We start from the raw sequence: 12,382 nt of genomic DNA, 5'->3' as shown, positions 1-12,382 counted from the left end.
CGGGTCCTGTAGATGGTTGCTATTTTATAGTAATAGTGGACGCTCACTCGAAGTGGGTGGACGTTTATCCTACTTCTGGTACTACAAGTAAGGAAACTATCAAGTACTTGCGACACTCCTTTTCTAGATTTGGACTTCCAGTGTCAATTGTATCGGACAATGGTCCATATTTTATATCTCAGGAGTTCAAAGAATTTTGTAATAATTCAGGTATTAGGCACATCACTACAGCAGTATACAAACCTTCTACCAATGGTTTGGCAGAGAAAATGGTACAAACTCTCAAGAAGGCCATCCGTACCTCTAAGTCAGCTATTCAGGATACAGATGCTCCTCTACTTACGTTCATTCGTTTTACGTTTTTTCGATTTTACGTTTGAACTGACGGTAAAAAAAAAATAGTAAAAAAAACATTTTTGAGTGAATTTTTTAGTTTACCGCGCTCTCCGTAGTTCAAACGATACTTGCACACGACGCTGCGTCCATTGTTTACATTGCGCAGACGACAAACTGAAAATGCCTTACCTCCTCCTCCTCCCCCTCCTCCTCCACCATCTCAATTTATGTTGCTTGAATTTAATCTATTTGAAATTAATGTTATTATTTTACAATGTTATGTGTTTAATTAATGATTTAGGGGTGTTTTATAAGATACGGTACTAGAATTTACCGATGTATAGTACAGTAACAACTTACGTTCATTTTCAACTTACGTTTGGCCGTTCGGAACGTAACTAAAACGTAAGTTGAGGAGCGTCTGTACTCTGGATAGATTTTTATTTAATTATAGATTAACTCCGCATTCTACGACTGGTGTCTCACCAGCCAAGTTGATGTTTGGCAGACGCCTCCGCTCGCGTCTGGACCTTTTATGGCCTGCAGATGGTGTGTCTTCTAGAGTATCTAAGAAACAGCAAGCACAAAAGAAAGAACATACTAATGCTCCTCGATCTATACACCTCTCACCTGAATCACCAGTGATGATTTGCAACTATGTCCCTAATGGTTCTAAGTGGATCCCTTCTACAGTCGTAAAACAAACTGGTCCTTTGTCCTATCAGTGTTCAGTGCCTTCTGGTAAGATAGTAAAGAGGCATCAAGACCAAATTATAACTAGAACAATTACTCCTCCACCTGAACAAAGTTCACCGGTGACTACTTCAATTAGTTCCCCTGCAAAACTTCCTATTTCAGAAGCAACTATGATAGCTCATCCTTCTCCACCTAAACAAGAAAATGTCAAACCTAATAGTATATCTTCCCCGTCTCCTAATTTGCGACGGTCCTCTAGGTATAGGAGACCTGTTGTGAAATTAGATTTGTAACTTGTTACTAAAAATGGGGGAAGGGAAGGGATGGGAGTATTTTAAATGGGGAAATTTTTGCATCTAAAGGGAGGGAGAGATATTTTGACTAAGGGTGGAGGGGTGCAGTAGCGTCATTTAAACTCGTTACTAAAAACACGAAACAAATGAACGACGCTTTCGGACGTAGAGAGCGCGCGGACGACAGCCTGGCGTTAGCAGAACGGATCAGTCAGTTGAGCACAGTACAGTCAGTTGCTAGAAGCACTCCAGTTGGGTAGCACTCACCGACTAGAACGGATCGGTAGCAGTATATCGCCAACCAAAATAACTTATACTTAACTACTTTAACTTTGACACATAAGACGCCGGTAAGACAATCCGGAGACAGGTACGTAAGACATTGTTGACGATTATGACTAAACAGACTTACACTTTTGCGTACCGGCTTTCCGCGACTGCTCCTACTGGCCCCTACCTCTTCTATGGGACCTGTGCCTACCGTAAGTAATTGGTACCTATCGTTATAATGTTTCCTAATCCTATTCATTATATGCAGGTACGATCCTGCAAAGATAACTGCCCTGCCAACTCACTCTTGCATAACATACTCGTATCAGTAGTCTCCACCTCCCTCCTTGACTATGCTACCATTGCTGCAGATCAAGCTAATGATGCCAAGTTGTAGTGACTGAAGGACAACCCCGCATTTCATATCAAGAAAGTACAACTACCTGGAACCAGCGTTCAGCTCTACACCAATGTATCCACAGACACCATCCAGCCCTACTTGCATGAGAACCACAGGTACTCTCTATTCCATCATTTACATGAAGTCTCTCACCCAGGAATACGAGCTTCACAACACATGATGTGCTCCCACTTCATTTGGAATGGAATCACCAACGACATTCAATACTATACCCATACCTGAGTCAAGCATCAAACTTTAAAGATAACATGTCACACCATCTCTCTTCCAGGAACCTTCCATCCAATCTCTTCTAGACTCAAACACATCCATATTGACCTTATCGGACCACTTTCCTTTTCCAATGGTTTCAGGTACATTCTTACCTGTGTAAACCACTTTGGATGCTGGCCCAAAGCCATCCCACTTGCAGATCTAAGTACAAACACAGTAGCCAAAGCTTTCATAACCACCTGGATATCAATATTCAGTATGCCACTCAGTCTCCCATCTGATCATGGAAGTCAATATGAATCCAAACTATGGAATAAAATGATGTCTTTGCTAGGTATCTGGCATTTCAGGACAGCAAGCTACCACCCACAATCCAACAGACTCACTGAATGCTTCCACTGACAACTCAAGGCTTCACTCACAGTTGCATCATATGACTGCACCAACTGGAACATGACACTGCCCATGGTCCTCTTTTGCATATGCACATTTCTCAAGGAAGACCTTTGCCACTCTTGCAGAGCTTCTTTATGGCACTTCACTCCTAATACCAGGTGAGTTCCTAGCATCCACTCCTGTAACACAGCCTTACAGCATTCAAAATTATGTTACCAATCTTACAGACACAATGCAGAAGCTCCAGCCAGTGCCACCACACACCTCATCCACAAGAACATTTGTGAGCCAGGATCTCAATGGCTGTTCACATGTTTTCACTTACATGGAAGGGGTGAAAAAGCCTCTTCAGCAACTTTACAATAGACTATACTGAATTGTCAAGAGAATGCACAAGAACATAATCACTGATTGCCATGGATCCACTGATGTCATCTCCATTGATCACTCCAAACCTGCATATCTCCTCCACTCAGAGAACACACTGGATCCCATTAGTCATGTGGCACTCTCTCAGGACACATCTGGCACCAAACACAAGGACACAACATAGAAGAAGAAAATGTCATTCTTCCTACCTTGTCACTAGGGGGAGAGTTCTGTAGCCAATGCTTCTTAAAGTGTCCTGAATGTATTTGAATGTCACACTGACAGATAGCTTTTACCTGCATTAGTTACCCCTTAACACAAGCTTTGTATTGATCTAATTCTTATATATATGTACACTTTGACTGCAACATTTTTCTTTCTCTGGTAAACAAATTAAGAATGTTTCTGTACATCCCATGAATAGGATGTATAAGATACATATACAAACAGCTTTTTCCCCCTTACAAGGGAGGTAGCCAAAAACAAAGGCATAAAATCCACTCCCACCCATTCCATCCCCCCATACTCCACTCCCATTCACCCCACTCCCTCCCTCTTATCTTGGTTCCTCCTGGATGATGGGTCATCTCTGCATCTTGCCCACTACCCTGGGTCAGAATCAATGTAGAAAGACACACCACATCCACAGCAAAGCTGCTTCATTTAATCAGTGATCCCCCATCTCTGTCCTCTCAACATATTTTACAAGCTGTAAAATACATTGTACAACCACAGCAAAGAATCAAGACTCTCATCAATATGGTTGTATATAGGATCATCAGCATTTTGAATAAAGAGGTCAGCCTTGGGTCTGACTTTTAAATATTCTGGCTTTTTTTTTTTTTTTTTTTTAAGAATAATACCAGCTGTCTGCACTGAGCATGGAACTATTCATCCCAAGTGTGCTTTAGGGAACCATAACTGTGGTGAACTAAAATGGTATATTCTGAGTGGAATACTACCAGCCATCTACACTGAACACAGTAGTATTCATTCCAAGTGTACTTAAGGGAATCATACTGCAGCGAACTAAATGGTGTATTCTGACTCCCCTTCTGAAAACTTCCTGTACCTTCCTCTCCCTGGTAACATGTTAATTTACTTCCCTACAGAAGTAACAAATCCATCTTACCACAAAATTTGATCCACACATCCTCTACTTTTCCTAAACCCACACTGATCCTCACCACTGTGGAGCTGTGGATTTCTAGTCAGTGAAACTCAATGCATCAATTATTATCACCGAGGTATTTCACTATAGAAGGGATTATGAGTAGCTGGACAAAATAGCCTGGCAATAGCCAGAATTTCAATATATAATTTATTACAGATGGGGTTAGCTGGGACAGGTCTTTTCATCCATATAAGTGGTGAAGAATTATATACTCATGCTGATACTAAAAATAAAAATTAATAAAATAATAAAATAAATGGTGACAAAAGATGGGATACAATATGAGACAATCATGTATGAGTACATACAATTAATTTCGCTGAAAATATTTCTTCAATTCCATGGTGTTTTAACTGTAAACAAAATTACAAAAACTCTAGCATGAAAAGCACATGACTGATAAGAACATACCTCTGACAATCAAGACAAAGGGTGGTGAGGCAGGCTGGACAGTTGAGTACTGCATCACTCTGGGGAAGAAGCTGTGGCTCGTCTGGATTTAATCTATTCTTCCTACAAAGAGAATATACTTTCAACCTAAATATAATTGTAATGTAAATAGCCAATAACACAAAGTCTGAATTAATTTGTGACTATTGTTTTCCACACAAATAATAACCATGAACTAAAAATTCTATATAAATAAAGTCAAAGGGAACAGTGAAGACAATGTATCACCTATAATAAAATCTTAGAAATTGTGCATCTGACTCCTTCAAAAGGGGGGTCTTACTATAGGTTGAATAATATCTTCTGAAATTATCCACAGCATGACTTGTAAATATGACATCCTTGCAAAAGGGTTAATTAATAGAGATAGCTTTAACCCTTCATTATTAAGGTCCTGCCTTAACCTCTTCACTCCGGGGCACATTGCACGCAGACATGCGATGTTGCGTCATAATAATCGCATTATAAAAAATAAAGTCACTGCTCAATCGCTCGTTCTCTTTCACCCATGAATTTTGATAACCATAGAAAATATGATGAAGGCAGTTTAGAGAGAATGAGGGTCACGCAGGTACGACTACAATAAATATAATCAAGACGCCGACATCGGCATCATCGCGTACCCACTTGCTCCTCATGACGCCTACGTAGGTTTCACTGTATGGAAGTGGTTAAGCCAAGAACTGTGCCAGACATCTTAAGATGTTCTGGGTGTGACTGCACCAGATAACATTCCAACCAAGCCAAGCAAAAATATCATGAACTTCAAGTGGCAACATCATCCTTCTTTTGAGTCATATAGCTAACCTAACGTCTAACAAAGATGTTGTAAACATATGTGCTAGACTTCTAAGAATGACACATTCTGAGCTGCATATAAAAAATTCCTGCCAAGCCTGGCAAAAATCTGATGAACTTCAAGTGGCAATGTTATCAAGGCATACAGCTAACCTAATGTAAATATGTACTATTTACAATGGATGGATATTGTTATTGATCTTCTTAAGTTACTTACAAGCATCAATAAGTTATGAGGCAAGTGTAACAAAGGCAAAAAATTATCCACCAGGGCTCCTGAAAGAGGTCCTCCATCCTCTAGGTATACGGTACAGTATTTACTTGGATGCCCCATCTGGGGTATTGGCTGCATGTTATTGTGGCAAAGTAGCATGCAGTTGATACTTTCGGGTCTATATGGGACACCCCTATGGACCAGAGCCACACATAATTTTGTCTGTGATAGAGGAAAACTCTGTTCATTGAGAAATGATGACACTTTTATACTACAACTATCCCTCCGTTATGCTATCCCCCCAACCCCTTGTTACTGTCCTGTACCATTTCTCTGAATATTCATTTCCTTTTTTCACCAACCCTGTGGTGGGGGAAGAGAATGCTACTACCAAGTCTTTCCACTTGAGTCATAAAAGGCAACAAAAAAAAAGGGACGGGGAATGGGATTAGGAGTCCTACTACCTGTAGCCCCAAAAGGGGACATTCCTAAAAAAAGAAGTAAAGGCATAAGAGGGCCTGGGAGTTTTCCAACCAGTATCCTATGGTTTGGGTCTTTTAATGTGCGTGGATGTGGTACAGATGAAAGTGAAAGGGAAGAGGTAGGCAGTATGTTTGTGAGAAGAAAGATGGATGTGCTGGCTTTGAGTGAAACAAAAATGAAGGGAAAGGGCAACTGTGAATTTGGGAGTGTAGTTGGGAGGTACTCAGGAGTGAAGAGGGGACGAGGGAGAGAAGGGGTGGCTATACTAGTAAGTGAAGAGATAAGTAAGTGGCTTGTGGAGTGGAAGGAGGTTTCATCAAGGTTGATGTGGATGAAGGTGAAGCTGGGAAGGGAGATGTGGGTTTTTGTAAGTGCATATGGATCTGGTAGTGAGAAGAGTGTAGAGGAAAGGAAGGCTTTTTGGGTAGATATAAATGAGTCCATAGAGGGATTAGGGAGAAATGTCTATGTAGTTGTATTGGGAGACCTTAATGTTAGGGTAGGAAATGAACCAATAGACGGAGTGATTGGGAAGTATGGGGTTCTAGGTAAAAATTGCAGTGGAGAATTGATGGTGGAGATGTGTCTTGAAAGAGAGTTGATGATAGCAAATACAGTATTTAGGGAGAAAGTCAAGCATAAGTACACATGAGAGAGGGTGGTGGATGGAAGGGTGGCAGATAGAGCGTTAATGGACTATATAGTGGTGACCAGGAGTATGGTAGGAAGAGCTAAGGATGTACATGTTCTAAGGGGAGAGAGTGGGGGAATATAAGATCATTTTCTGGTGGAAGGTAAATTGAGAGTGGAGAATAGGTGGAGAAAGAGGAAAAGGGCAGAAGGTAGGGAGGTACTTAGAGTGAACTGCTTAAATGAGAAAAAAAAAGGAGAATGAGTATAAGAAGCTGAAAGAGGAGTGGGAGGGAGTAAAGGATAGAGTAGAACTAGGAGTGGAGGAGGAATGGGGATGGTTCAAGGAGGGAGTCATAAGGTGTGCAAAGATGGTGTGTGGAACAAAAAGGACGGGAGGAAATAGAAGGAAGGGTAGTGAGTGGTGGGATGAGTAAGCAAAGAAAGATGTAGAAGAGAAGCAGGCATTCATAGATTGGCTACAAATTAGGATGAGGGAATCGTATGAGAGGTACAAAGTAAAGAGAAGTTAAGTTAAGCATAAGATAAAGGAAGCAAAGAGGAGAGTAGATGTAAAATGGGGTAAGAGTATGACAGAAAATTTTGAAAGCAATAAAAAGATGTTTTGGAAGGAAATTAAAAGAGAAAGAGGAGGCGAAACAAGTAGAGAAGAAAAGGTGAAAGGTGCAGATGGAGAGATGATAATGGAAGAGAAGGCAGTGAGAGGAAGGTGGGCAGAGTATTTTAGGGAGTTGCTAAATATGAAGGAGGATAGGGAGGGAAAGGTATTTGCAGTGGGAAACACCAAGAAAATGAGAGTAATGAGTGAGGAAAATGGAGGAGAAATAGGGAAGGATGAAGTGAAAGCAGCTGTTAAGATGATGAGAGCAGGTAAGGCACCTGGTCTGGATGGATGCCATGCAGAATGTCTGAAGGAGGTACAGTTATAGTGGACTGGCTACTGAGGTTATTTAATGTTTGTTTAAGAGAGGGTAGTGTGCCGGAGGACTGGAGGAGTGCCTGTGTAGTTCCGCTTTACAAGGGAAAGGGGGACAAGTGTGAGTGTAGTAGTTTCAGAGGGATCAGCTTATTGAGTGTAGTTGGGAAGGCTTATGGGAGGATCTTGATTGAGAGGATTAGGAGAGGAACAGAGGGAGTAATTGGTGAGGAACAGTGTGGGTTTAGGACAGGTAGAGGTTGTGTAGATAAGATTTTTGTGGTAAGACAGATATGTGAGAAAGCTATAGGAAAAGGTAAGGATGTTTTTTGGGCCTTTATGGATCTGGAAAAGGCTTACAACAGGGTAGACAGGAAGGCACTGTGGGAGGTACTGCAGATATATGGGATAGGAGGAAAGCTGTTAAGAGCAGTCAAGAGTTTTTATGAGAGTAGTAGAGCTTGTGTTAGGATTAGAAATGAAGAGAGTGAATGGTTTGAGGTAAAGGTGGGACTTCGTCAGGGATGTGTTATGTCGCCCTGGCTGTTCAATCTTTACATGGATGGGGTGGTACGAGAGGTGAATGCAAGGGTAGTGGGTTAGGGGTTGGAGATGATTAAAGAAAATGGAGAAAAGTGGGAGGTGAGCCAGTTGTTGTTTGCTGACGACACTGCGCTTGTAGCAGGATCAGAGGAGGGATTGAGGAAGTTAGTGACAGAGTTTGAGAAGGTGTGTGAAAGAAGGAAGCTGAAGATAAATGTGGGTAAAAGTAAGGTGATGAGATGTACAAGGGGAGAGAGTGACAGCAGGCTGGAAGTGAGCATTAACCCCTTCCATACGGTGCCGCACACGTAGGCGTCATGGACTTAGATCTCGGTGGCAGCAGCCAATGCCAGCCGTACGACGTGTCGTAATAATACTCGCATCATAAAATATAGTCACCGCTTATATCGATCGTTCTCTCTTCACCCGTGAATTTTGATAACCATAGAAAATGCGATTACAAAAGAATTAGAAAGAATGTCATTATGGAGGGGCGACTACAATAAATATAATCAAGACGCCGATATGGCAGCCTCACGAATACACTCGCTCCCCATGACGCCTACGTGTGCGGCACCGTATGGAAGGGGTTAAGGGTGAAAGACTGGAGGAAGTGGATAGTTTTAGATACTTGGGTGCGAATGAGGCAGGAAAGGGAGGAGTGGGGGTGGAGGTAGAATGTAGATTGAGAGAGGCGAGTAACTGCCTTGGTGGATTGAAAGGGGCATTACAAAAGAGAGGAATGTCTGTGGAGGAAGAACGGGAGAGGACAGAAGATAGGGGTGAATGGAGAGGGGTTGTGTATAGATGATGCTGTGATGCATGAGGGGGAGTGGGATGGGGGAATTTATGAAGCGGCCTTGCTGTGGATGTGCTGTGTCTTGCAACACTGCTTCTGACCCAGGGCAGTGGACAGGATGCAGGGATGACCCATCATCCAGGAGGTGCCAAGATAAAAGGGAGGGAGGAGGGTGGAGGGGAGTGGAATATATAGGAAATGGAATGGGTGGGAGTGGTTTCTATGCCTTTTTCTTTTTGGCTACTCCCATGTAGGGGGAAAAAGCCTTTGGTATATGTATGTATTTAGATGCTCTTAACCTCTGTGGTGTGGAAGGTGAGAGATATGATCCTCCATCCATGAGGTAATTTGATGAGAAGGATATGAAATAATTTCTAGTTGTGTATGAAGGGTGTGTTTGTTTTCACCTTATAGGACTATGTTATCTCTTACTTTAACTGTGTTTTGCTTTCATGTATTTACCTAGTTGTATCACATTAAATTTTGTGGATTTGTCTCAGCATCTGTCATGTAATTTGGTGTTTCTTTTGTTAGATACTGGCATCATCTGAGCTGGAAGAAAAATGTCAGCTTGGGGTAATGCCATCCAAGGTTGTCTGTCAGTGGACACAACACCAATGTTCAGGTTGTTCTAGATCAATCAGGATCTGACAATGGGACAAATGAAAAACAAGAGGACATGAAAAGAAACTCAAAAAAGATAATTACAGAAGAGATCTGAAAAAAATAGCTTCCCACACAGAGTGATAGATACCTGGAACAAATTAGACAAAGAAACAGTGTGTGCAAACACTATTCAAGATTTTAAGAAAAAAATTGATGATGAAAGATACAAAGATGGGTCACCACAAGCATAGCTCCCTTCCTGTATAATACAACTAGGTAAATAAATACACCATTGGGTCATTAACAATACTGGATCACCTCAAATGGGTATATCACTTTGGAGGATGGCTACAGTTGGCACTTTGATGAAACTGTTGCTGATATCCCATGGAAAATCAGGTCCATCAACATCACAATCTCACAAACAAAATATATAATGCAAACATGCACAATAATACCAAAAGATGGCTGGCCAATTATTTGGCATGCAGAAATGCCTATGTTTCATATAATGGCCAATCATCACACATCAGAAACTTTAGGAGCAGAGTACCTCAGGGTTCAGCCCTATCCCCCACACTCTTTAATCTATATATACATGATATACCCATGATAACATGACAGCAACAGTGAGACCAGAGGGAAATAGATCCCTCTCATTCCTAGTTGAGGTTGGAGTCAAGCAAGGCTGTGTCCTTGCCCCTGGTATCTTCAACATCTATCTAAAAGCAATTACAATACTTAATCACCAGCCCTAAGCTACCAGAAGAGGCTGGATGACTGCATTGTGAACAGCTGCCCAGGATGTAACACTTCACCCCATACCATACAACACATAATGGAAGACTGCATTATACACAATCATGCACGCAAACAACACAACATACACTCTATAAAGGATTTGTGGGAAAACCCAGTTTCGGCTGTAGCATTCCTTGGGGAGACGGGACTGCTCGGACAGACAGTCTAGGGAACGACAACAACAACAACATCTTGGAGCTCCAGTATGCAGAGGATTGTGCAGTGGTTGTACACACACTGGAAGCCCTACAGAACAGTCTTTTAAACATATCACACATTTAATCTGCACTAGAGCTAAAGATAGATATAAATAACACTGAAATACTGTAGTCTCTCTGGGAACTGGAAATGAACAACCAATGACCTTCCAATTAAACTCAGAAGACCTCAGACAAGTTGACAACTTTTTTACCTAGGAAGACGATCATATCCTAGACAAAGAAATTTATGCATGCATTAATAAATCCTCATCAGGTTTTGGAAGAATTCATACAAGTGTATTTAGTAACAACATCAAAGCTCAAACAAAAGTGGGTGTACAAATATATACAGCTATATGTTTATTGACTTTGTTGTATGGCTCAGAAACATGGACACCATATCACCATCACATTAAAAATCTTGAAGTATCTCATATAAGCTACTTTCAGAAAATACTAAATATCAGTTGGTGTGATAAAAATCCCCCACTCCAACACCTTGCATCATGCTTGAACCATCAGTATTGAAGCTATGCTGGCAAACAAGCGGCTAACATGGACCGGTCATATCATCTGGATGCCAGAGCACCAACTCTCAAGACAAATACTGTACAGGCAGCTCCCTGCAGCATCTCACAGCAGGCCAGAAAAAGAGGTACAAGGATAAAATTAAAAGTGCCCTAAAGAAATGTACTGGTAATATAACAGCAGAGAAGCTGGAGACCTCAGGTCCCCATCGACCAGCTTAGTGATCTCTTTGTAAGGACATCACTGAGAACAACTTGAGAACTAAGCTTGAGAGCAACAGGAGCCAGGAGAGAGCAGAACAAAGAAAAATATATCACAATGACCAGAACCAAGCAGCAAAAATCATAAACCACATGTCAGTTATGTAACATGAAATGCAGATCAAGGTTGGTCTGCACAGCCACATGAAATGGCATCAGCAATAGCAGAGATGACATCCTTGCCCATTTTTATCTTCATTAGGGAACAAAGCAGTAGTCTTCAACCAAGCGTAGGACAGCTGTAATGTAACCCACACCACAGAAATACAAATCTCTTCTTACACAGATGGCATAACAATTACATGCACACACTGTAATGCAAAGCTGCAGAAATATTACAGCCATACCTTGACACACTCGATACCTGGTTCACTATAGACTTAAAATAGCCCCAACCAAATCCAGAGCCACACTTCTCACCAACTGGACAGCAGAACACAAATGCAACTAGGTAAATAGATACCATGGCTCTTCACTTATTAATATCAATGAAAGTGGCCTTTGACTACATGGATGAAGAAATGGTAAATAAAATAGTGGTTGCACTAATAAGACCTAAAATAGAACATGCTGCAACACTACCGGCACCTGGCACAAAAAAAACATAAGAAAATTGGAAAGAATTCAAAGAGCAGTGACAAAAATGGCACCTACACTATCAAATTTGACATACAAACAAAGATTGGAGAAATTACATCTATCAACACTGGAACAAAGAAGAGAAAGAGGTGATTTGTTGACCATCTACAGAATTATGAAAGGGATGGAAGTTCTTGATAGAGACAACTTATTAAAATGGGACAGAAGAGAAACAAGAGGACACAAAAAGAAGCTAAAGAAGGACAGTTACAGAAGAGATTTGGGGGAAAAAAAAAAAAAAAAAAAAAAAAAAAAAAAAAATTGCTTCCCACATAGATTGATGTCTGGAACAAACTAAATGGAGAAACAGTGAGTGCCAAAACTAT

At 41.1% G+C, this 12,382-nt stretch overlaps 1 protein-coding gene across 9 annotated transcripts in view; it reads right to left on the bottom strand.

The window, feature by feature from the left end:
* LOC143019932 (E2F-associated phosphoprotein-like) overlaps positions 1–12,382 on the bottom strand; it is a 204,844-nt gene that overhangs the window by 11,088 nt on the left and 181,374 nt on the right. For all 9 annotated transcript variants that reach the window (XM_076176313.1, XM_076176357.1, XM_076176261.1 and 6 more), the window contains one exon: positions 4,580–4,681. In XM_076176313.1, coding sequence (XP_076032428.1) covers positions 4,580–4,681 — 102 coding nt within the window. The remainder of the gene's footprint in view (positions 1–4,579; positions 4,682–12,382) is intronic.

The sequence above is a fragment of the Oratosquilla oratoria genome, chromosome 1 (genome assembly GCF_046742065.1).
Source record: "Oratosquilla oratoria isolate Oo_2021 chromosome 1, ASM4674206v1, whole genome shotgun sequence".
NCBI classification, from domain to species: domain Eukaryota; kingdom Metazoa; phylum Arthropoda; class Malacostraca; order Stomatopoda; family Squillidae; genus Oratosquilla; species Oratosquilla oratoria.
This window is presented reverse-complemented; position numbering and strand designations above follow the sequence as displayed.